Here is a 25,669-nt window from a genome sequence, read left to right as displayed (position 1 = left end):
CTCACAAATGTTTAACAAAATCCAAATTGTACAGGAAGCTTAGACATATTATGTAATTTGACCTAGAATCAAAATTAAAATTGTGAACAACTGTACATTTATGGGGAACTTCATGCTGATATATGAAAACTGAGAGTATTGTGAACATATGCCATGTTTCTGTACTTCTATGGTAACTTGCAAAGAGGCAAGGGGAGGCTCATGCCCCTCCTTTCCCTTGAGTATCCCCAGATGGGAAATGCACATCACCCTGTTCTCATCTTACCCACAAAAACCAAATATCTAGATTTTTCTGTGAAGTGTATAAAGCCACCTGTCTTCCTCCTATTTGCAAAAGCTGTTCATTCTTAATATTATATACACATACTCCCTATATTAGACTGGAATGTGATGTGGCAAGTGGAGCCTTAGGAATGGATGAATACAGTTTAAAAGATGCATGTAGTAATCTCCCTGGTCTCTGGACCAACGGAAAACAAGCTTACTCCAGCCTCAATATGACATCTCCTCAAATATTTAAACATGGTTATCGTATCATCTCTTGCACTATTACTTTCATCTAGACACTATACTTCTATTGAAGCAGCCTAGAATTGCTTTGGCTTTTTTAGCTGCTGCATCACACCACTGACTCATATTCAGTTTGTGGCCTACTAAAATGATTAGCACACCAGCTTTCATTCCCATGCTAGGCACAGGATGTAAATGCACATGAACAGATTGTATCTCGCAACTTCATCCCTGGGCAGTACTCATCCCGTACCCAATCTGGGCTTCTCCAGGACCCTTTAAAGAATGAGAAAATCCCATTTAATAAAAGGTCCAGGAGAAGCCCAGATTGGTACGGGATGAGTAATGCCCGGTGACTGAGCTGTATGATACAGTCCATCTCTGTATGTTTACATCCTGTGCCTAATGCTGCAATGAAAGGTGGTGCACTAATCTCCTAAGACTCCTAGATCCTTTTCACATGTACTGTTGTCAAGGCAGGTGTGCCCCACCCTATATCTATGCATTTCATTTTTACTGCCTAACATTTCTCCTTGTTGAAATTCATTTTGTTAGTTTGGGCCCATTTGTATAATCTGTTAAGGTCATATTGAATTCAGATCCTATTTGGTGTCATCTGAAAATATGGTAAGCATGCCATCTATTCCATCATCCAAGTCACTGATAAAGATGTTGAATAGCACTGGGTCCAGGACAGAACCCTGTGGTACCCCACCAGCCATTTCTCTCCAGGATGAAAAAGAGCTATTAGTGAGCAACCTTTGAGTTGCTCCACCTAACAGTAGCATTGTCTAGCTCACATTTTACTAGCTTGTTTGCAAGAATGTCATGAGGGTCCTTGTCAAAGGCCTTACTAAAATCCACAGCATTCCCTTCATCTACCAAGCCTGTAACAATATAAAAAGAAGAGAGATAATTGGGGGGGGGGGGGGGGGCAAGAGGAAAAAAACCTATTCTTTTGAAATGTGATGCTGCAGAAAGTTCTACAGATAATATGGACTGCTAAAAAGAAAATGAATGGGCCATAGAGCAAATTAAGCCTAAATTCTCACCAAAAGCCAAAATAAGTAAAGTGAAACTGTTGTACTTTGGACATTACATGAGACAACATGACTCACTAGAAAACATAATAATGCTTGGTAAAAGAGAAGGCAGTGGGAAAAGGAGGAGACTACAGATGGAATATAGGTGGATTGATTCAATCAAAGAAGCTGTAGTCCTGAATTTGCAAGAGATGACCAGGGTTGGAAATCTTGGAGGTCTCTCACTCATAAGATCACTGTATGTTGACAGTAAGCGTATGGTAAATAGCAACAGTTCCCATCTTCTGCCTCTTGTTTTGCACACACCATTCTATGGAATCCACAGATACCCTGTGTGTAGCCATTGTGGTTTGGGTTGGAAGGGTTGATCCATGGAGAACTGTGTAGCAGATCTTCCTTCATAAGGAAGAGGAGAAGAGAAGGAACTAGGTGGTACATTCAATGCATAACATTCAGCTATGAGAACATTTCCTTTTTATTCAAAAGTGAGCACTGAGAGGCCCAATCCAGACTGATGCCCAAATGTGAGTAATTCAGTTTTATAACTAAACTGAATTTCCTCTGCATGGAGGCTAAAAAAGGGGGTGGAAAAACATCAGTTATGCCCAAAGGCATCACTTTTGTTATGGGTATCCTTAGCATTTAACATATGATCTAATTTGTCCCCTGTGATGTCTTTTTAGTACCTTCCATCATCACAAGTTGCTACTGAGATATGACTTGAATGAAATTCTTACTTTGCCAAAACATTTTAAAGATTTCAAAAGAGGATTTTTTTAAAAAAAAAAAAATAGTACCATTAATTAGATTTTGTTATTGTCATTCTTGAATTCTGCTCACAGCAAAGATTTCTGCTTCTGTAGAAAATAAATTTAAAAAATTAATGCTTTTGAGGTAGTCCAAAGTTTATAGTAGTTCTTTTGATCACTCATGTAGCACAGTGCTTGCATCAGGCAACCTGTCTAATCCTGGGCTGCTTCCCTCCTTCAGAGTGACATTTTTCCCCCAGGAACAGAATGGTGTTTGTGGATTATGAAGATTGTAGTTCAACACTTCTGCAAGGTGCCAGGTTAGGAAAAGACTGCTCTAAAGCAATGCGGTGGGGGGGGGGGACTTCAGTCACTGTTCCAGCACTCATTCAGATGCATACACAGAAACAACAACAGCAACAACATCAAAAACAACAACTGTTATTGGCCTATAAAATCTATTGTCTTCTTAAGAAGGCATTTGTTCTTTTATATCTGTTTGTAAAATATTCACGTAGGCTGAGTTCCTAAAGGCACTTACTCAAAAGTAAATTATATCAAAGTCAGTGGGATTTGACCTCAAGTAAAGCAATTGACTGAGATATTCATAAAAATGTGTTCTGTGATGAGATTCGAAAAGCTGCCATGGACCCATGATAAACTGATGGGTTTAGAATGTAAGAAAATTTTCGAAGTAATTGCATAGCAGATATTTGGACCAATTCTAATATCCTTGATATTTGTCCGGATTGCACCCCTCTAGAAATTTCTTAAGTACAGGGGCTAGATTTAAAAAACATGAAAGAATATGAAAGCAAATCCCATTTTTCTTTGGGATTTTGTTTTTGTTTTGTGAGATCATGGTAGAAATGCAGCAATAGTAAATAAACATTACTCACACTCCCGGTTAGTTGTGTAGGTCAAGGGAACAAATTCTCTTTTTTTGTCACTTGAATCCTCCTGGTATGTCCAAAGGAGGGGAATCCTGACCCCTGAGACACTTCTTTCCGTGTCTCTGTTCTTGGATTCCCTAAGTAGAGCTGGCACAAGAAATGAAAGTAATTTAAGACCTCCTCTTAGCTCCAACCCTGTACATCCATCCACCTGTGGAGACTTCTTAAAGGAATATCATCTCACTCAGGTGCTCAGGACTATATACCTTTTGATCATCTAACTAACATTAAACATAAGCAACCTGTACAAATAATGTTACAGAAGTGCTTTAATACTTTCAAAAATGAGCACTGATATGTAATTACCAAACCGATGAAATCTGCCACGATCAGGTTTGTGATCATCATTAGGGGAGATGTGGATCCCAGGACATACTTGATTTGGAGTGAATTCAGATCAGCACTTTGCGATAGAAGACCAAGAGTGAATTAACAACAGGTCCTTCAAATGCCTTACCAATAATTTGAAACAAAGGAATACTTATTATCATCTAAAGGGGAGACACCTTTAGACCATGAAGTCCAGAGTCTAAATAAAACAACTGTATCCACTGAACTTTATCTATGTATTTGTTAAAGCCCACTGAATACATTTTAAATATATTTAACACCTATGGATGTGTAATATTCCATTCATTAAATATTTTGCTATGGAGCATAGTTGTTTAGAAAATGAATTTTTCACCACATCAGGTGAATTTGTTTCACCTCTTAGGGTGGCTTATATTCAAATAAAAACTTTTTAAAAATCATTTTCCTACAGATATTATTTCTGCTGCAGATATAACACTACTCCAGCACACAAATCACACTATTCTTTAAATAATTAAATGCTACTTTCCCTCTCTGGGTTGCAGCATAAGCTGCTGAGTGAAACATGGTACCACTACTGTCAGGAGCGCAGATTGTGCAGGGAATGGGGAACAATTAATAAAGGGTGGCATAACACCCCAAAGGACAGGATCAGAATTCATAATGACTGTAACAGATTAGAGTGTTACAGATTAGAGATTAGCACAGATTTCTTTCTTTTCTTGCTCCCTTTGTCTGTGACCTTTCCCAAAGCAGTAGAAGCAGTTTACATCATCTAGTCCAGCCTAACTCAGGACTGGTAACTCCTCTTCTCTTTTTACTTCTGCAGTGTTCTCTCTCTTCCTCTTTTCCCTTGGCTGACAAAGCCAAGGCTGTGGAAAAGCTTGAATGGGCGAGTGCCAGTCCTTCCATCTCTGCTTTCTGGGCTCTCTTGGATGAGAGAGCCAAGGCCACAGAGAAGCCCAAATGAGAAGCCCTCCTCCTGCTTCCATCCCCTCCCACTGCTTTGCTTGCCTGGCTGTCCACCCACCCCAACCCCCTGGCAGCCCTTTCTGGGTCTGGCAGGTGATGGGCAGATGGGCAGATGGGCAAGTGGGGTAGAAGGAAGGGAGAAAGGGCAGGGTAGGTCACCACTGCCCCCCCCCCCCAGCAGCCTTTTGCAGTCGCCCACACCAAGTGACACCAATCCTAGTGATGCCACTGGGCAGAATCAAATTGAAGTTGATTGTTTACAGTCCCTGACTACAGAAGCTAAGGAATATATCTAGAATTTAACCTCTTTCATTCTTTGATTTTGTCAGGGGGAAAAAGAAATTTTCATTCTTTGATTTTGAGAAAGAAAGAAAGAAAGAACCAGATGGACAAGGAATTTTTGAAAATCATCTCTTAGCTTTTATTCTTGCTCAACAGAAATAAAACAAGCATAACTTCACTTTTCAAACAACTAGAGCTTGATCATTCTTGTAGATAAACTTAGAAAAATTGTCACACATACAAGAGTAGGCCTTCTTTCTTATTCTTTACATTAATATTTCATAAAGAGATCTTGTCTTTCTTAAATGTATAAAATATTTCCATCCATACAGATTTGAATGAAAACTATGGCGGGATACAAACTGCCATATAGTACGTCTTCTATACGTACTAGGGTTAGGAAGGGGCGGTGCTTCCGCACCCCCTAACCCTAGTACGTATAGAATACGTACAACATGGCGGCGCCCCTTCCACATGGGGGCCGCCATGTTTACGTACTGGATGCATAGCGTCCAGACGTGTCGCGGCGCCTATGATGTCGCGAATGCGCCAGCGGTGCCTCGCGACGTCATAAAGGCGCCGCAAAAAGAAGCTCCGAAATGGAGCTTCTTTTTTGCTCCGCGCGGAAGCCGCGCGGTTTGGCTGCTGCGGCTCCCTCGCGGAGCAAATGGCGCCGGCAGGAGACCGCCGCAAAGCGGCGGTCTGTATCCCGCCTATGTGTTCTGAACTTATTTTCTTTCTTACATAGCATATATAAATATTGTTTCTTATTTGTAACTCACTACTCCTTACACATTACTTAAGGAAAAAACTCACAAATATTGTGGCTATAAAAATAGCTTTTCTAAATCTCAAACTCACAGAAATAAAGAAATACAAGCAAAGCTAGTAATTATTATCTATATAATAACCACTGCACCCTGACTATGGTTGTGTGTGTGTCAAGCCACATCTTGAAAAAATGCAGACTTGTGACTAATGTTGTCATATTTTTTTCTCCCATATGATTTTTAACATGTTTTCCTGACGAAGAAGCCAGTGCGGCTTTGAAAGCTAGCAACATGTGTTTTGTGCATTTCAGCTGATCCCATAAAGATATCACTGTTTTGTGGATTTTAAATGTCATTGTACTTTGCTGCATGGCCAACATGGCTACCCCTGGATATGTTTTCTGGATGTCAGATACCACATTTTGGCCACATTAGGGGGAACCTAAAGAGAGGACCAATGGACTGATAGAAACTAAGGTTTCTACCTCCATTTTTCTATTTTAAAAAATGAACTATATTTTGGCATGTTTTGACATGTGAATGTGCACACAGCAGCTGGCTTTGGGAAGTTGTTGGCAGCCATAATCACTATGAGGAAGTGAGAGAGGAGCAGAATCAGGCCCAGTCACACCACACAATTGCCTGAGAAGCAGAACTGCAGTAGAACTGCAGAGGAAGAAACCTATTGCATGAAGGCAGTAATGGAACAGCAGCGAGATTGAGAGCCTATTGACAGATTTTGCCCGTGAATGAAAAAGTGCACTACAGTAATGAATAGAATGCAAGGTGGCAGCAGGACGTACACAGCGTTGTACAATAAGTACCAGCCAAAGACACTTTTATCCTGTTAAAATTCCATTTTTATAGCCTTCTGTGATAAAGTCCTCAGTCACTCTCCTTTGAGGCTCTGGGTCCAGCATATTCATTGCTGATCAAACAATAGACAGTTTTCATTGTGGCTTCTAAAAAAAAAAGAGAGAGAGAGAGTTAACATCACAAAGGAGATTATCACACTGAGAAAAAGAACGAGAGAAAAGCAGGATGCTCCCGTCCTTATTACGTGAAGATTATCACATGATGTCTCGCGACACTGCACTCATCCCAGCCTCCTCTCAGCAATGAAGTGGAATGGTCCTGTCACTTTTCATTAATAGTAGTTTCCCGTGAATGAAAAGTGACAGGACTATTCCACTCCATTGATGAGAGAAGGACGGGATGAGTGAGACGTTGTGGGACATCATGTGATAATCTTTGTGCAATCACGCAATAAGGATTGGAGCATCCCGCTTCTCTCCCATCCTTTTTCTCAGTGTAATAATTATTTGGAACTACTTTGGAATTATTTTCTTTAAGTGCTCAGAAATGCCTGGGGAAACAATGTCTTGACCACTACCACCCCTATCTCACAAAACAAAGTAGTTTTTTAAAGAAACTTATTCACATTTTGTAATTTTCTAAAGCTCTAGATTCTAAATATAGCTTTTTAAAAACACAATATGCCAGTATATTAAAGAAAACTTTAATATCTGTTAAGCTGCATATCATGCTAATAATGTAAAGCAGGAATGGGAATTGTGTGGCCATTCAGGTGTTGTCAGATGGCAAATCTCAGAAGCCTTAGCCAGCATAGTCAATAGTGAGGAATCCTGGGAGCTGCAGTCCAGTAAAATCTTGAAGAGCCACATTATTCCCATCCCTATTCGAAAGCTGTTATTCAATGGCAACCACTAGATATTTTAACCTTGGGCTTTAAATTAATGGAAGATTTGAAGGAACAAAGTTAACACATTAAGTATGTCATGAACGGGATTGTGTTTTGCAGCTGTTTTGAAATCAGTAATAATGGAAAAGGTAGTAGCATTCCAAGAAATAGCTGTGTTAGTCTGTTGTAGCATTAAAATATAAAAGAATCCAGTAGGACCTTTGAGACTAACCGGAGAAAAGAAAATTTGGCATAAGCTTTTCAGGGCACAGTCCACTTTCTTTTGATGGATATGGTGGGGAAAGGAGAAGAAGAAAAGAGAGGAGATTTTTTTTTATTAAAACCTTTGAGGCTTAAACCTATCACTCTTAAACTATATATATATATATAAACATGGTTTGAACTGTTTTAACCTTTTCTGTTGTTTTAACCTGTAACTTAGGTCACAAAGGATTATGTACAACAACTTTTTGATGTAGATTAATAGATGTCATTCTAATGAAAGATATTTAAGTCACATAGGCTGAAAGAAGCTCTACCTTTGTTTGGATCTAGATCAGGCTCTCCTTCATCCATTGAAGCTTGGTTTTCCTCCTTGGGTTGCTCCTCTGAATGCTTTGGGGCTGCTAGTGCCATTTCCCCCTCAGGCTTTCTTGCAAGAACATCACCCAAAGCTTTTAAAAACAATAGGTGGTGGTTAAATTGGCTGTTACTAACCACTGAAATAACAATGTATTATTTTGACCTTTTCCACATGTGATCTGTGTTCAGTTCTGTAAAATGTGCAGTACTAGAAATGTATTAACAGTTGCACTGGAGTAAAGGTAGTAACATGGGATAAGTTGTTTGTGTCTTACCTATGCTGCTTATTCTGTATGCGCATGAATGCATGCATACATCTGTCTGTCTGTCTGTGTATGCTTCACAATAAGGAAAATATATTCGTTTTGTGCCAAGGCAAGAGTTTTATGCAAAGTAAATTTTTGCATAAATTAGAGAAACCGCAACCATCATCATCATCATCTTGCCATTTTGGTCTCATATTGACAGTAAAATCTCTCACATTAAATTGAGCAAAAGGACCTCCTTCTTTTCATATTGCCAGCTAATGCTTAACAAAGAACAAAACTTCTTTTAAGTTGCCTACCTTTGCAGAGAGGGAACTTCAGAATGAGCTAACAAACCTTGAGATGGGAGCTTTGTTTTTCTTTAAGGGAATCTTATTCCATTTAAGAAACAGGTGTGAAGACAGAACTAAGGAACTAGCACTGTTTTTGGCTGACATCAGAATGAAATGTAACTGCATTTAGAACAAGGTGTGCAAATTAGGACCGGGTGTACAATATGCCTGGAACTGGCACTGCTCCTAGACACCTACATCTTCTTTCTTTCAGTTTTGATGATTTATCAGCTACACTCTTTACAGGAAAAGGGAGTCCTTGCAATTATCATACATGCCACAGTAGTTTCCAGACTTGCTTTATGCCCAGTGTGGATTAAACTACCTTTGCACAAAGTTGGGAAATTTTAGTTGAGTTAAAATGCAGGTAGAGCAGACTGCATGAACCTACTGAATCAGTATTTAGATAATTACTACACACATAGCATATGGGTGTGTGTGTGTGGGGGGGGGTTGTGGTAAAGTTAGCCTGCCACGTTACATGAGCTAGCCATCTGCAGACTGGAGCTTAGACAGCTCGCCCCATCCTCATATTAGGCAATGGTGGTGCATATCCAAGGGCACACAGATGCAGGCAAGTCGCCATCCACTGACTTATATGGGCTTGAGCTCCCTCTGTTTGTCACATCTGCTGGGGGAGAGGGAACAGAAACAAACTCGTGCTGACAGGAAGGCCCACTGAACTGAATGCAAGATTCTATTGTTCATGTTTAGAACACCATGGGGCTTGGCATCAGGGTATCATGAAGAATGCCACTTCTCCTACAGCCATCCTCAGAGATTGGGGTTTTCTGCTAAGAACTTGCTCTGAATGCTTTCTTTAGATGAAGTGAGATTGGTACTCACAAGGAAGATGGAGGACTGGACATCTTCAAAAAGAACTTGGATAGCTATTTGCTAGGAATGCTTTATTTGGAGATCCAGCATTGTGCAGGGGGCAGGATTCGATGGGCCACAAGGCCCCTTCCAACACTATCATTCTTTTGAAGCCAGTGAAGCATCAAAAGCTTGTAACATGTATACTGTGCATTTTGGTTGGCCAATAAAGATACCACTGTTTGGTGGATTTTTGATTGGATTTGCTATATGGCCAGTACAATTACCCCTGGATGTATTCTATGGCTTAGTTATGAAGGCCCATGTTAAAATTTATGACTTTTTTGCTCCTCCAGCAAACAAGTTCTTCATCTTCTACTACTATTCTATATATGTTCTGAAATTAAAATTTTGTTTTTGTTATTCCAGTGCACTGTTGTTGTATGGACTTTGCGGTTGATTTTATTTATTTATTTATTTATTTATTTATTTATTTATTTATTTATAGCACTGTAGATTTACATATGATAGACAATGGACCTGTGAATCCACTGAACAGATACATGTGATTCCAACAGACTGACTGATTTCATGGATAAATGGATAAATGTTCTTGCTCAAAATGTTCTTAGAAGCTCTGGCCACCTTGAAAACCATACCACTACTGCAAACTACAGTGCAACTATGCATATGGGTTATCCTGGGTCAAATTGTTCCTGCTCTAACACAAGCCAAATGTGCAAACGTGAATAAGAATATTGATAATTTAACTTACCATCCTTCCTTTGCTGCCTTATCTTAATAAACACAGTAATAGCAATGGCAGCAAGAACCAGAAGAAGGACAAGAGGAATTGATATTACAATTGAAAGTAGATTTTGCTTAGTTTGTGTAGCTCTGAAATCATAAACAGGATAAGGGTTGAAACAAGGTTTGGCAATCATCCTATATAAACTCTCATTTCATTTAGAAGCAAAAAACAAACAAACATGTGCCTGGCTGGCACTAGGGAGAAAAAATACGACCCATCTGGCTGTTATGAAACCAGTCCCTTCTCATCATTTTTTCCCTGCTTCTTGAAAACTTCTTCAAAGTTTTGGCAATTAGTACTTTAAAAAAATGATTTAATAGAAAAATATTTATATCCTAACTTATCAGAGAACAGCCAAAAAGCAGCTCACAATAAAACAAGTAAATAATGTGTCACAAGTTAAAGCATCCTTCTCTAACATAAAATAGAATAAACAACAGCAAAAAACCCCACATATTAGTCAAAATATTAAGCAGCAGAAAGTGGTTAAAACAGCAAGTTACTAACTGGGATAAAAAAATCAGTGGACCTTCAAAAATTACAGCTAAGGAATAACCTCATTAGAATGAATGATTGCTTATCCCATAACATCACTTGAGTTGTATTATAACATTTTTCTGTATTTATAAATCTATTTCAAGTATCATAGCTTATAGGATCTGTAGCTTAGATAGGGACATGGGGGGGGGTTGCTAGCAGAATTTTTAATACTTTCACAGTATTAGCATTCTCAAGATTATCTGGTGAATGTGTGGACTTGTTTTGTCAGATAATTGCAGCATGTGTTGGTGACCTGGACAATATCTTTAAAAATTTTGACTGAAATCCCCAGCTCCAAGAATTGACACTGAAGCAGTACAACCATCATTGCCCCAAGTGGAGCATATTCCTCTCACCATCGTTCCTGGTCAAACACATTTCTCTGGTTTTCATAGTGGTTCTAAGCTATACAAAAATGAATAAAAGAAAATGATCTGCACATTGTGAAAAATTATCTCTGCTGTACAGCCTTCAACTGTCTTCAATAATATTTGCCTGTGTCCTCCTGTGGCTACATTTGCACTGCAGAAATAATCCAGGTTGAACCAACTTTAACTGCTATGGCTCAATGCTATAGAATTCTGGGAATTGTATTTTATTGTGGCACCAGAACTCTCTAACAGAAAAGGTTAAGTGTCTTGCAAAAATACAGATCCCAGAATTCCATACCATTGAGCCATAGCAGTTAAAGTTGGTTCAACCTGGATTATTTCTGCAGTGAGGATGCAGCCTAAGAATCCCAACAGGAGTAGACCCAGTGAATGAATCAGATTTACTTAAGTATTAACTCACCATTCAATAATTGAACCAACAGGTCTATAAAAATGATTCAGGCCTCTAGTAATTTAAGGGCTGAAAGGGGCACACTTACAATTGGACTTATAGTGGTTGGGTCTCAGCTGAGCTTGAAAAATGTCATTTTTCAAAAAAAACTATAAATCTCAAAATCCCTTTGTCAGCATGGTCATTTGCCATTTTGGACAAATGTGGGACAGTAGTCCAAAAAAAGTACCTTTTCCAAACTATGGTCTCAGCCTCAACTACCTTGTACTAATAGTCACTTTTCTCACTTGCTAGTATGCCTGTTACGCATCCATCTTTTTCTAAGTTAAATCAGGAATCAGATATAGCACATACCAGTTAGCAGCACTACAGCAAGATATTAGCAGTCATCAAGAAAAATCACAAAGATCAAGAAAATCAGGAAAAAGCCTATGCCGAGGTCAACAGGAGAATAGTAATGATCCAGGAACAAGAAGAGAATAATGGCCTTAATAGCTCCCTAATGGCACTTGTTTTTCATGAAGCACTGACCGGATCTTGCTTTTTCTCTTTCCCATCACAAGAAATGTTCAAGGCAACATTACTTAATTGTCAGCATGGAGGACAGTGGGAAGCAAGCTAACAGTGTGACAAATTCAAGACTTCCAGATGACTGGGGAAATTGCTCTTGGATGCTTGTTAGAATTATAGTGTTGATACAGGACCCTTTGCAACCATGTTTGGACTGGGAATGGTTGGATATAATTTTTCAACTGATATTTCTGTGGGCCTTATTTTTTGTTTACTGTCTTAAAATGGAATTCCAACAATGGAATAAAATTAACACTGGTGAAAGAAGGGAGTGCCATCTACTGGCTCATCCTTGTTTCTTGTAATAAAGAATTCTTCTGGAGAGTTTCCTCACAGAGTATCTAAACATGCTCTGCTTTTTAATTATGTTATTTTGGAGAATGGGAATATGAATTTAAAATTGTGCACAGTAGTGTGTGCTTTCTCCTGTCTGCTTAAAATGTCAGTTTTTAACTCAACATCAAGGTTTATGAAGGAATATCTTGTATTTTCTGAACAGTAAAACCAAAGCTCCAAACTATGGGCTGGATCCACACTTACAGCAGTTTTCCTTTCAGAGACATATTGTAATCAATGACCCATGTTAGTCATAAGTCATAACTTAAATCATAAGAGGTCAAGAAGAAGAGTGGCGTCTTACTTACATTGATATCACTCCAGACCATCTTAACTGACAACAGAACTAACATCTGAGACAAAATGCAGGCTTGTGGTGCTAACATTATCATTTTAATTCTGCTAGATGATTTTTAATATCTTTGCCTGATGAAGAAGCCAGTGAACCTTTGCAGGATTGCGTGAGGTATTTTGTGCATTTAATTGGTCCCATAAAGATATCACTATTTTGTAGATTTTGGATTTTGTTCTATTTTGCTGTATGGCCAACATGGCTACCACTGAAAAATAGTTTCAATATGTTATAAGCGTAACTGAGTCTGAGTCTAGCCCACTGATACCTAGAATGTAGCTCTTTAATGTTGAAAAACATAATAACGATCCATTCACAACTCTCCAATATGCTATTCAATCTACTTTTTCAATTGTTTCTAGGAACAGCTGAAAAAAATGGTCAGTAGGGTAATCCCTGAAGTGATTATGGTCTGCTTTGGGACTGATTGGAGAAGATTTTGAAATTTAAATTTAAGATAAAATCAAAATTGCCATTGGGTTAGAGAATGTGCTTAACATAGTAAAAAACATAATTCATGTTACCTTTCCTTAGAGATGTCAAATGCAGGTGTCACCTGCCTGTCGGAAGATGTTTCTGGCTCATATGGGGCTTCTGTTTCACTTACAACGTTGGAAAAAACAGATTCTATTTAAATAAAACACAAAAGTAGTCTGTAATTGGAGGCAATGGGAAAATAAGATACTTTTAAAAAACTTTCTGTATAACGAAGAATTCCTTTTCACTTTCAAAATAATTTCAGCCTTGTGACTCAATAATATTATTTGGAGTTGGCAGGCAAATCTCAGAAAAAAACTGTAGCCAATGAGGTGGGTTTGCTAGGAAAAACTGACAGAGACTACGGCATAGCAGTCTAGGGAACAGGGTTTCCCATTCTTGCTTTGTGGTTCCAGCAGACAGCAATCAAAGGGAGGATGCTGAAGCCAGCATCACTCAGGGCATCCTTGTTCATAGAGAAATGCACTTTCCAATACTGTTAGCCTGTGCCTGAACCTTATTGGGAAGTTAGACCAACACCATTCCATACTACCTGGTAGAACAGATAGGTGAACTCTTTCTCTAGTATTCTTTAACAGTCAACAGTGATTTCACCTTGCAAACCACACCACCAGCTGCCTTCCTGTCAGAATATCTAAGAACAAGCACCAAATGACTTGTGCTATTATTTACATCTTGAGATGGGCAACTGAACCAAAAGTCTCCAAGAACGGGTATACATGTCTCCTTTTTCAAATGAGGACCTGGCACTAATCCAATCAGGTACCATGGGCTGAATTTAAGATGGCAAATTAGTCTCCACCAACATTAACTGATCACACTCGGGATTAGCAGCACCATGGAGAGTACTCCGCATGAAGCTAGATTTTGATTACTATGCTAAAAAGATTATCTGAGTGAGTCTAGACTTACAGAGCTTGTCACTTTTACAGATGGATTGTTAAGATAAGGAATAGTTACTTGTTTTGGGAAGAAATATTTTCCATTTGATAGTCTCCTCAGGCAAAGGATTTCAGAAGAAAGGGAATTTGATGATTATTTTTAAATACACATTTTAAGAGTGTCATTTCAGCAGCTTTATCTTTACAATACTATGCAATCCTATCTGTTGGAGGCAGCTTGGTTTCACAGAACACATTTCAATTAAAAAATATGAAGCAGAAAGTGACATTTTTGACACTGCAGGATCAAACTCTAAACAAGCCCAATATCATCAGATTTCAGAATCTATGCTGGCTCAGGGATGGTTAAAACTTGAATGAGATTCCTCCAGGACATACCAGGGATGCTCAGCCAGGGCTTGGAAAGATCCTGCCTGAAACCCTAAGGCTCCACTTTCAGACAGAGCTACAATACTGGGCTAGATGGGCCAATACTTGACTTGGTATAACACAGATTTCTATGTTGCTAAAACCCTCAGCCAACAGGGACAGGAGAATAGACTGAAAGAATGAAATGGTTGGCACGTACATCCCTGTGGATTGCAATTAAAATGGTATCCTACCACCACAAACCAAGAGTGACAATGCGCAGCCCACAAGATGCACTGGACCCTCTTTATTCGTCTGAATATATTAAAAGCAAGAAAAATGTATTTCCATAACCCTCTGGAAATTTGTTTTGAGAAAAGTATGTTTTTATATGTTTTTTAAAAATCAGAAGTCAATTTCCAGTCACTTCTTGTTTGGGAAACACACCGCATACCTATTTGGTGAGGTTACAGACCACTGTGGGTCCCAAGGTTGCCGAGCCATGCCCTTGGCCAGCCCCATGCCCTAGGATGAGTTAAGTTTTGCAAAGACTCTTTTCTTACAGATTAAGGAATCTGTGGTGGGAGAAATTCACACTGAGACACCTCAAAGAGCTCACCAAATTTCTCACCAACAGAACCTTACACTTAAAGAGAGTGGAATCAGTGAGCGGGAGGACCACAGCAAATGGAATTCTGGGTGACAAGGGAGGGAGGGAGGGAGGGAGGGAGGGAGGATTAATGGGATGTTGAATGACAGAACATAACAAAGAGAGTAGAAGTTGAATATGGGGGTTTCAAGATGGGGAAAGTGGTGAGAAAAGAAGAGAAATGTGGCCCCTATTCTCAGCAGCAAAATAATTCAGAATTATTTCATAGTATTCTGTCCTGATTTGACCCTTGCTCCCCCTTTAGCATCAAACGCACCTGTTGTAATCCATATGCACTTTGGTTTGGAACAATATATTTTCTTTCCAGATGTCAGTCTGGAGCAAAAAGGCATTCCTTATCTTTCCCATATGCTTACTATACTGGATTATTGTCAGTCACATGCCTACATTGCTGCTGCTGCTTCTTCTTCTTCTTCTTCTTCTTCTTCTTCTTCTTCTTCTTCTTCTTCATTCCTGGCATGCATTCTGGATACGTACATCAGAAGTGATTTGAATAAACCAGTAGCCTTTCTTGTCCCATTCATATGCACTTCTTTTGGTAGATATGCCTAAATGGGGAGGTACATACCTACCTGGGAAGTATCCTTACTCCTCACACATGCTCCCTCTGCCATTCTAATCATCTTCACAGACAGCATGTGGCTGAAATGAAAATTGTGGTGATTTTTTTCTCCGAATTGGTAGCTTTACTGCAAATGTCTATTGTGGTCTGCAAGTAAGTAGGCATTGCTCAGTGCAGGCTGGCAAGAGTAAATAGGAAATGTCTCCAGTGAAGATGTCATCTGGCTGCTTGGAAGGGGATGGCACCAGTAACTGGAACAGTAGGCACTCCTGGGAGCCCAGATATTTTTGTTGTTGGAGGCTTTACCCATGCAGGGAGGAGTGGCGGAAAGTTTTTATCATATCCATCTGGTCTGATGAGAAATGGGTAGAATTTTTTCATATGCCATGGTCCACTTTCTTTGCCCTTGTGGGTGTACTTGTGAAGAGATACAGGAGGAAGACATGGTAATGAGGACATAGTCATATGCTGGTAAAATTTGAGCATTAGTTTGGTTCCCTTCTCAGTGCTGGTGGTAAGCCACTCTCTTTCCCTCCTGGCATCCACATCCTACATTGTCATATGTTCAAGGTAGAAAGAGAGGAAGGCCGCATGCAAGATGGATGCATTTAAATAAAGAGATCACAAGTATGAATTTGCAGGAGTTGAGCAGAACAGTGGAGGACAGAGGCTCTTGGAGATGTCTCATCAGCAGGATCACCATGGGTCAAGATCAACTCAAGAGCAGTTAACAACAACAACTCTTTGTCCTCCCAAGTGAGCAAAGCACTAATCTCCTTGCTATGAGAAATCACATATTCAAGATATTCCCCCATCCCTATGATTTTCATGCTTCCTTTTTCCTTTGTTCTTTCAGCTGGAGAAAGTGTGGCTGCATGGTTAGCCACAACAGTGGCCATGGAAAACAAAGTGAGCTGCATGGCAAAACATAGCAAAGGTTCACTGCAATAGATAATAACTGCTGGTGTAGCATAGAGGATAAGATGCTGGCTGTTTGGGAAGGGGACAATGGGGGAATTGAATGTATTTTTCCCAGATAGGATTTTCCCTCCATGACCATTCAAGCCTCTGTTCAATCTCAGGTGTTTCCTATTACAAATTTGGAGTGGAAGTTTACCCCAAGTCAAAACGGGATCTATCAGAAACAAAGGCACAGAGAATGCACATACAATCATTATGTGTACCCTTCCATCACTCCAATAATGTTCGTGAGTGGGATACAGGGAAAACATGTGGCTAAATTTAAGAGAAGCAAAGCAAGAAGCTTTCTTTAAAGGACATATATTTATGAGCACATGATAGGGATGCAAACATTATCCAAAAGTTAGGAAAACTTGTTACTGTGCTATTGCCAAATAGAGTCTGAAAACATGATTGGGAGGGCATATGGATATCCACATACAAATATCAGCAAAATCAGTCATTAGTAGATGTTTCCCATATATATTATTTGCTTAAATACAATATCATGTCATCAAATATCATGTCATTAAAAAGGCTGGTCACCTGGATCGCTTGATGTGGATGCCCCCTCCAAGGCAGCCCCAGCCTCAAATGGTGCATGCTCTTCATGGCTGGATCCATGAGCATTAAAAGTGATCCCTGGTGGAAGGTTGGCTCAAGTGAATATACTAGCTGCAGATGAAGATGAGGGAGATTCCACCCCATCACATAATGTTGTATTAGGGAAATGATCTACAGCATTTATGAAGGTGGTATTGAGGTCCTGGGAATCAGAAATATCAGCATCGCCTAAAGTTTAAAACTGCATGAAGTAAGCACCCCTCTAGGCACGATGCTGGTTTGCTTGGCACCAAGGACCCCCCCCCCCCCGAAAGAGATCTGAAACACCTACCCAGGGCTCCAGCTCCCATTAAAGCACCAATCTCCTTCTCATCCATAGTAATTTGGGTATTTGAGAAATGTTTGTCAGACCCCATTGGCCAGGGGTGTCATATACACTTGCTGAATGCTAGAAGCCTGCACTAATGGAACTCAAACTATTGATGTGCTGTAAGCCACAAACTTCAGGTGTATTGTGGCATCTGCATGGGAAAAAAAATGTGCAATTCCTCATAAAAGGGCTTGGTGGCTGTACCACTACCACTCTGAGAATGTGAACACACACTTTCCAGTAGTGCTGCTGAATATACTTGTATTTGGTCCAGAGCTCTTCTACAGTCCTCTTGAGGCCCTTTTTTATATCTCCTGAGCAATATTTTCAGAGATCTCAATATTTCTGTGGCTCTGCTTCAGTTGCTCCGGTATCTTCACTTCACCCCATATGAAGTTCAGATCGCTAATTTCCTCCCTTTTCCACGATACACCTCTCCCGGGTTTTTTTCTTGGCTCAAAGGAGCATTGTCCATTCTATAAGGTGATTTCATAGGGTGATTTCACAAGAATGGAAAACCAAACAATGGCCAGCAAGCAAATGTCCCCATATGAATTATTATTATTATTAAATGGATATACCATATTTTCCAGTGTTGTTGTAAGGAAACAAAGGGAAGGGTCAGATGACCATCTGGTGCAGGTAACCTCCAGCTAATCTGTGCCCCCAAGATGCAGTGCCCAGCAAGCAGATGTTCTGATGTTGTTGGAAGAAAACCAAATAAATGATGGTAACCTTTCTAAAGTGGAAATGGCCAGGTGACCACCTGGTGCAGGTAACCGCCAACTAATCTGTGCCCCCCTCCAACTGGACTATCCATTGGTTTGAAGATTAGAATCAATAACCACACTTAGGTGGCATACTTTTTGCCTACCAAAGCCATCATGGAGGCTGAACAGCCCCACAGAAGTAGGCCCTTTACTCAAACTGTGCATTTCATATCTCAAGCAGATGGATGGCTAAGGCAGTTTCAGTATCTAGATCCAGATCCATGGAACCTGGAAACAGTGTGGAAGAAAGTGAGGAGTGGTAAAAGGAAGGCCTGGTACATACTTGGAGTTTTGTTTGGAGCAACGGCAGCCTTTTTTCATGCAGAGGGAAGCCACAACTGCCAAACCACGCGGCTTTGCTCCGCAGAAAAAAGAACCCGCAAAAAATGGGTTCTTTTTCTGCCGCACCAGTTACGTCTGAGTGCACCAATGGCATACTCGTGATATAACTGGCACAACATGACATGCGGACATATGCATCCATTATGGCATAATGGTGGCACCAGTGCACACAGGGCGCCACCATTATGTCACCACCAGTACATGCTAGGGTTAGGGACCATGCGGTTGCTGCGCAGTCCCCTAACCCTTGCACAGCATGAGCACAGCACTTTAGCGTCATCTGTACCTCACCAAAGAGAACATTCCTCATTAGTCCCTTACGTTTCATCCCTCCCTGCACCATTTCTCTCATGGATCCACACTTATGATTCTATCGTTTTCTTTCTTTGCTTACCTTCTGTGACTTGAAGTTGTATCATTTTCCCCAAGTCACTGTTTATTCCAGTCCCACACTTGTAAATTCCAGAGTCTTCTTTTCTCAGATTATTTATAGTGACATTAAAAGTTGCTGAGCTCTCTCTCATAGTGAAACTAATTCGTACATCTTGCTGTTTCTTCCAGCCTTTTCTTCTTTCTCCTATGGGAGAACAGCCCGATTTGCTCAGTTTGCACAACTTCATCATTCTCAGCCCAGGAGTTTCAGATGGACATTGGATTATCACTGACCCGCTCAGTTTACCCCAAAAAATTTCCGGTGATTTAGGCAGATTTGGACCTGTTTGGGGAAAATTGACCATCACATTTTATTAATCTTTCTCTTTTTTAATTTTTCACCAAATTGAAACATATATAAAAGCAAAAACTACTGCCTGCTAGACAATCCAAAGTACACACATAACAATGCCTGCATCCACACTGCAGAAACAATCCAGTTTGACACCACTTTAACTGCCAAGGCTCAATGCTGTGGAATTCTTGGAACTATAGTTTTGTGAGCCATTTAGCTTTTTCTGTCAGAAAGGTCTGATGCTACAACAAAATACAGCTCCCAGAATTCCATAGCATTGAGCTATGGCAGTTAAAATGGTGTCAAACTGGAGTATTTCTGCAGTGTGGATGAAGCCAATAATATGAAAGTATTTTGTTTGAGAAAATTAAGGGGATAACATTATACCAATCAGACAAGAAGAAAACAGTAAGGAGAAGAGAGGAGAGGAAAGGGGAGAGGAGAGGGAAAATATACTTTTACGTAATCCAGATGTACATATGGGGGAAAATTTGTCCTTATCTCCTAGCAATTCTAATGATTTCTTAAATGACCTTTCTTCCTCTACATTTTTCACACAGATTATTTGCCCACTGAACCATAAGGAATTTAAATGGAAAGTTTCTTTAGTAGTCAATGGCTTCACACGTGAGGCCCTTTTACAGACTGGCCTGAAAGACCGGCATGGGGGCAGAGTTGGGGTGTAGCATTCCTCACGGCACAGGCCTGACTCCACTCCCAGGGTGCCTTGATTCTGTGTATCGCTCCATACAGGATGCAGTGTCATGGCAAGCTTCCAGCGCTGCGTCCAGATGCCAAAGGTGTGCCATACAGGCACATTGCCACAACTATGGCACCCTTTTGAGAACACAAAAAGGAGCCGCTTTTTGCAGCTCCTTTTTGTGCCCTTGAAAGGCCAGATTGGGGCTGCAGCATGAGGTTGCTGTGGCCCTGATCCAACTAGGAAAAGGGAAGCTTGAGTCCGCCCCTTAGGGGCAGTCTGCCGAGCTCCTGAGAAGAGATACCATAGATTTCAAAGAGCTCTGCTTATTTAAGGTTCATGTAGAAAGGCCATACAAAAGAAGATTTGGAAACTTATTCTTTATTACCCTAGATTTCTGCTAAAAAGTGTTTTGAACCAAGTTTCAGGGCAGTTATTACAGAGATTTATGCAAGGATCCTTTGTTGTTGTTGTTGTTGTTGTTGTTTTGCAAAACAGAAAGTCTGGGCTTAATTCTAGATCTATTTTTATGTCTAGTTTGTTCATAGCACAGTTCTAAAGGTTAAGCTCTAAGTTCAGCAATAATATCACAGTCATTACTTCTTTTCCTTCTCTGCAGGCAATTCTCTAATAATAATAAGACTCATGATATCTAGAAATTCTTACTTCTTGGGTAACTTATTAACAAACAACAACTGTACCTTAGCCTTATTCTGAAGTCCAGACCTCCAAGTTTCTGATTCCCATTGTACCTTTTTCTACAGACCTACTGGCAACACTAATATTACTAACACTATTATTAACATGGGGAACTAGCTGGTTTGAGGCAAGAAAAAAAATCTTGTTACATTTGAGAAAGAAGAATGAACATAAAAATAGTTTCTTATTCTCTTAAATATATCCTTGTATATATATTATACAGCTTGGGTAAAATATCACCAAACTGTAGTATTTTAAAGTATCTTGTACATAATTTCCACTGCAATGCACTTAAAAGTTCTCAAATATAGCTGAATTTTGTCTCTTATTTGAACATGGATAAAGTAAATTTAAGAAAGTAGGTACAATCCTTCCTGAATAGTTTTATATTTAACAGAGATAACTATTGCAGTATGCTATTTTTTTCCTTACAAAATAGCCCATTGCTTCGTTCTATGAATACAGGTTGCTTACCATCCCAGACAGTTAGATTCACTCCAGCATATAAACCATGGTTTGATTTGCCAATGCCACATCTGTAATTACTGGAGTCACTCTTCTTCAACTGTGCCATTGTTACTTGTAAAAGCCCATTATGAGGGCTATCCTTCATGGATACTCTTCCCTCATAGTCTTGAAGTGTGAATTGATTTGTGGAAGTGATAGTCTGGCAAGACCTATGGTGAAAGTTGGATTCCTTGCACCAATATTTTCTGTCATGTCTATTGGCTGTAGTGGTTAAATAGTAGCATTTGATTGTCACTGATCCTCCAACATGACTTATCACCAGCCGTGGCCCATATAATGTGCCTGAAACTAGAAGGGGGAAACAATCAACACATTATCTGAGTTGTTAGACAACTTATACAATATCATTTTCTCTTGGAAGTATAACATATAGCAATAGCATTAGCAAGTACATTTCTATACCCCTTATCAGCACACTTAATCACCCCCTAAAAAGTTTACAATGTGTATAAGCTAATTGCCCCCAACAAGATGGGTACTCATTTTAGTGACATCAGAAGGATGCTTGACCCTGAGCCCAGATTTTGGAGTGAGTGGCTGCTGTGGAGGCATTTAACTACTGCTACACCAGTGTTGTTGCTGTTGTTGTGTGCCTTGAAGTCATTTTCAATTTAAGGCAACCCTAAGGTGAACCTATCATGGTGTATTCTTGGCACGATTTTTTCAGAGGAGGTTTGCTATTGCCTTCCCCTGAGGCTGTGAGCATGTGATAACCAAATTATCTGGGGCCAAATGCAGCCCACTAAGGCCCGGTACAGACTGCTGCTTTGCAGTGGCCTGGAGCCAAAATTAAGGCTGGGGAATGTGGAGCTTTCCCAGCGCCATTTAGGGCACATACGCACTTAGATGGGGCACTCACCAATGACGTGCCTCATGTTCGGCCTCTAAACGGCATGGCACACGGCTCCTTCGTGACTCTTTTTTGGAGAGCATCGTTGCCGGTGCCATGTGGCAATGATGTGGGGCAGAAAGGGGCAGCTTCTCAGCACTCCTTTCTGCCTGTCTGTATCCCCCCCTAAATTAACCAAATAAAGCTTTAACAGTGTGCACAGGTAGAGATAGCTGCTTGACTGACCAGTAAGTGGGTCAGATACACAGAGGCGAATGGGAGCTTGGCCCATGCGAAAGTAGGATTCAGCAATGGCATAACTTCCATTCAACTCAGAATAGTTCTGGAAAAGCATGGTTAAAATCTAAAGTAGATCATTCCTGCAGGTGCCTGTCACTTTGCATCCAGCTACAAGAAAAGAGCTGGACATGTTCCCACTCATCCCTCGACTCTCCAACAACATGGAAATTGCTGTGTTGGGGGACAGCACTGCTTAAAAGGCAGGTTTTGGGAGAGGTTTGTTTGTTGCATGGTCAGAAGAGATTTCTGACCTGCACAATGACCATAAGTGAATTGCAATTACATGTGTCAGGTTTACACCATTGTAATTCATAATCAGGACGTCAGATATTGTTTCCTGCAAAGAAAGTGCTGTTTCTTGTACAGAAAATGCTATAGAGCCTGAACACACTAAGCACTAGCTTGGGGGCAGCGTAGGAGCATGGCATTTAGATACCCAACGCCGCCAAGTCACCTGGAAGCCACACCGGTGGTCACACAGTGGCCAGCTTCCAAATGATTTGTGGGCGTGACGTTCAAACACCACTTGCCCCAGAGCCAGCAAAAATCCAGCTGTAAAGGCAAGGGAGCAGCTTTTTTCTGCCCCAAATAGGAGCAGAATTTTTATGCTCTTATTTGAGGTGGAAGCTGGCTGGATTGTGGCTGCAATGTGCGTTGCTGTGGCCCCAATCCAGCTTTCTCAGGGGCGGCATCACACCACCCATTTGGGACTGTCTTTTCACCCCATAGTTCAGTATTTATTCTTCGCAAAATTTGCACATTTTTCTCCATGGAAAGCAATATTTTATGTCCAGGAGACAGCATTTTCTCTGCAAAAAAATAACATTTTTGTACTGTTCTATTTGTTGTTTTGCTAATTGTACAGAATAAGTCCAGAATGGTGAAGGTTCTCATCAGCCCAGGATTTTCGTCTGCATTTTGTGCCTAGAAGCAGCATTTTCTCTGTAGCAAATAATATTTCTGTGCCATCCTCTTTGCTGTTTTCTATGAAAAGGTGCAAATTTTGCACAGAATAAGTCCTGAGTAGTGAAGGTTCTCATCAGTCCAGGGGATCATTCCCACTATGATTTAAACCGGATCATGTCAAATCACGATCCGGCTTAAACGACTATGGTTCCACTTGGGAATCGACTTGGAACCGATTCCTAAGGGGGGTAAGGTTTTCCTCCACTTAACCCGCATCAAAAAGACACTGGGTTTTTTCACTCCTTTTTGGGCTGAATCAATTTATTTGAGCCCTCCCACCCTAGAAAGATGGGAGAAAGCCATCCTCCATTTTGAGCAGGGCTGAGAAGCATGGATTTATTTTATATCTATATGTGTGGTTTTTAGTCAGGGTAACCAGACTTGGTCCTCACCATTTTCAGGATCTGTCCTCCATTTCAACCTCCTGTCCAACCTCAGTTTTTTTTCCCTTGTGTGTTTCCTCCCCTGGATGTCCCACCACCTGGAGGGCCACCCCACCGCACCCCAGCACCGGGTGCTACCCGGTGTGGGAATACCACTGAGTTTGGGCACTTGGTCCTCTGCCTACAAAGAGGAATGGCCTCACAGGAATGGAGACATATTGAATTGCAAAAGAGGAGTCCTTGTTGAAATATAAATGGACTTTAAATTTCCTGGACTTTGCCCAATTGCTGCATGGCCAGAAGAGGAGGGACCAGCCTGCTAAAGATACCCTCCCCATGGTATCTGTAGAACTCTACTTTAGAGTCATGCTACATATGAGTTAATTTTCTTCCTGTCATCACTCTTCACTGTACATCTTTCATAACCATACATAGAAATCAGGAGTACAATGACTTGCATGATTCTAACTTTGGTATTCAAGGATATATCTTTATAAGACTTGATGATCTTATCCTTCATAGCTGTCCTTCCAAGTCCTAGTCTTCTTCTGATTTCTCGGTTACAGTTTCCATTATTATTTATAAACAAGGTACAAAAAATCTTCCTTCTGTTTCCATGTCTTCATCATCCACTTTAAAGTTGTGTAAATAAGCTGTGGTTATTATTTTGGTTATTATATAACAATATTATATAATGTTCAGTTGAAAACCTGCTTTTCCACTTTGCTCCTTAACATCTCTCAATAGTCATCCCACCATGTCTTTGATATTTTATAATAGGAATACGGTGTGGATGCATCCAAGAGGATGCATTCCAGAGCCCCTGTGTATAGCAAAAAATGCAGGAACTTAAGTGCCGTTCTTTTCAATGGGCACATGCTCCTGCTCATGTCACCACATGTACACATGCCCATTGGAAAACCTGGGGCTTACCATTCATGGAAGCTAAAACCGCAGATGGCAAGCCCGCAGTTGGTGTGGGCGCACTGTATTATATTATCCATATAGTGAACCAAGGATATATTTAGTTCACAACAAGCAGTTTGTGTTGGTGATAAGGAAACAGCTGTACTCATGGAGGACAATCCATGGCAGTGGGACACTGAATGTGCTCCAGATTTTACCCTCAACTTTAAAATGACTATAAAAGGTGCTCAGCCCTTTTGAAGGGCAGAGTTGAGCATTTTAGGTGTTGTTTTTTTAAATCTGAAGCAAATTCAACACCCAGCTGAAATGGAAGCCACCGGCTGCCCAGTGTGAACAAGGTAAATTTGGGAATTCCTTTCCCCCTTCACAACTATTTTGAGTGTCATCGATAGTGGAACAGAAACCATACCTGTAATATGCATACTAATGGAACAGAAGATATGACATGAAGGGCAAAAAAAAGGCACCAATTTTGGATACTCACCATGTATCGGAACCAGATAAAAAAGAAAGATGATCATCATTATGCCTGAACGCTGAGATATGTAAAGGGTAGAAACGTCTCAACTGGATGATAAAGATGGGGGAGGCTCCAGACCACCTGATATTAACATAAATGATTTTTTAGATAAAGAGGAATAAAAAATTGTAAAGTGCCATCTAATCCTATAGTCACATATAAAGAACTGAAGGCCTCCAAATGCTGGAGTCAGTGTGACTGGTGGCTTCCATGTCATTAGAATGTTGAATCCACTATATGTTTTAATCCTAACTTTAATCCTACCAGTCCATAAAATAAATTCAGCATCTGGATAGCTCCTTAAAATCTGAACTAACACCCAGAGTAGATTATTTGTCCCATTGTCCCATTGACATGGAACTTCCAGCTACTGCTTGTTGGACTCCCATCAGCCCCAGTATGCGTAGTCAATGGTCAAACATA

General features: G+C 40.3%; 2 protein-coding genes across 2 annotated transcripts in view; both read right to left on the bottom strand.

The window, feature by feature from the left end:
- The window catches only part of PIGR (polymeric immunoglobulin receptor), a 39,730-nt gene extending 35,269 nt beyond the window's left edge, over nt 1–4,461 (bottom strand). The window contains exons 1-2 of the mRNA XM_089514476.1: nt 4,338–4,461; nt 3,202–3,342 (exon numbers count right to left, since the gene is read on the bottom strand). The gene's annotated coding sequence lies outside the window, so the exon portion shown is untranslated. The remainder of the gene's footprint in view (nt 1–3,201; nt 3,343–4,337) is intronic.
- A 1,881-nt stretch (nt 4,462–6,342) lies between these two features.
- LOC149315949 (polymeric immunoglobulin receptor-like) lies at nt 6,343–25,247 on the bottom strand. The gene is made up of 7 exons (XM_089518570.1): nt 25,211–25,247; nt 21,268–21,609; nt 19,062–19,382; nt 13,206–13,308; nt 10,065–10,186; nt 7,833–7,967; nt 6,343–6,553 (listed from the first exon to the last, which is right to left on the bottom strand). The coding sequence occupies exons 1-7, from the start codon at nt 25,245–25,247 to the stop codon at nt 6,477–6,479; spliced, it is 1,137 nt and encodes a 378-aa protein (XP_089374696.1). The 3' UTR covers nt 6,343–6,476.
- Nucleotides 25,248–25,669: the final 422 nt, after the last annotated feature.

This window comes from Sceloporus occidentalis, unplaced genomic scaffold (genome assembly GCF_023333645.1).
Source record: "Sceloporus occidentalis isolate IW3139 unplaced genomic scaffold, rSceOcc1.0.p SCAF_3, whole genome shotgun sequence".
NCBI lineage: Eukaryota > Metazoa > Chordata > Lepidosauria > Squamata > Phrynosomatidae > Sceloporus > Sceloporus occidentalis.
The sequence above is the reverse complement of the archived record's forward strand: the minus strand, read 5'-3'. Positions and strand labels throughout refer to the sequence as shown.

Excerpts from the sequence above, each read along its gene's own strand:
- LOC149315949 (XM_089518570.1), bottom strand. The coding sequence starts at position 25,247 with ATGATCATCTTTCTTTTTTATCTGGTTCCGATACATG. Across the intron at positions 7,968-10,064 it reads AAGGCAGCAAAGGAAGGATG|CTTTGGGTGATGTTCTTGCA; the intron begins GTAAGTTAAATT and ends TGTTTTTAAAAG. Across the intron at positions 6,554-7,832 it reads TGATCTAGATCCAAACAAAG|AAGCCACAATGAAAACTGTC; the intron begins GTAGAGCTTCTT and ends TTTTTTTTTTAG.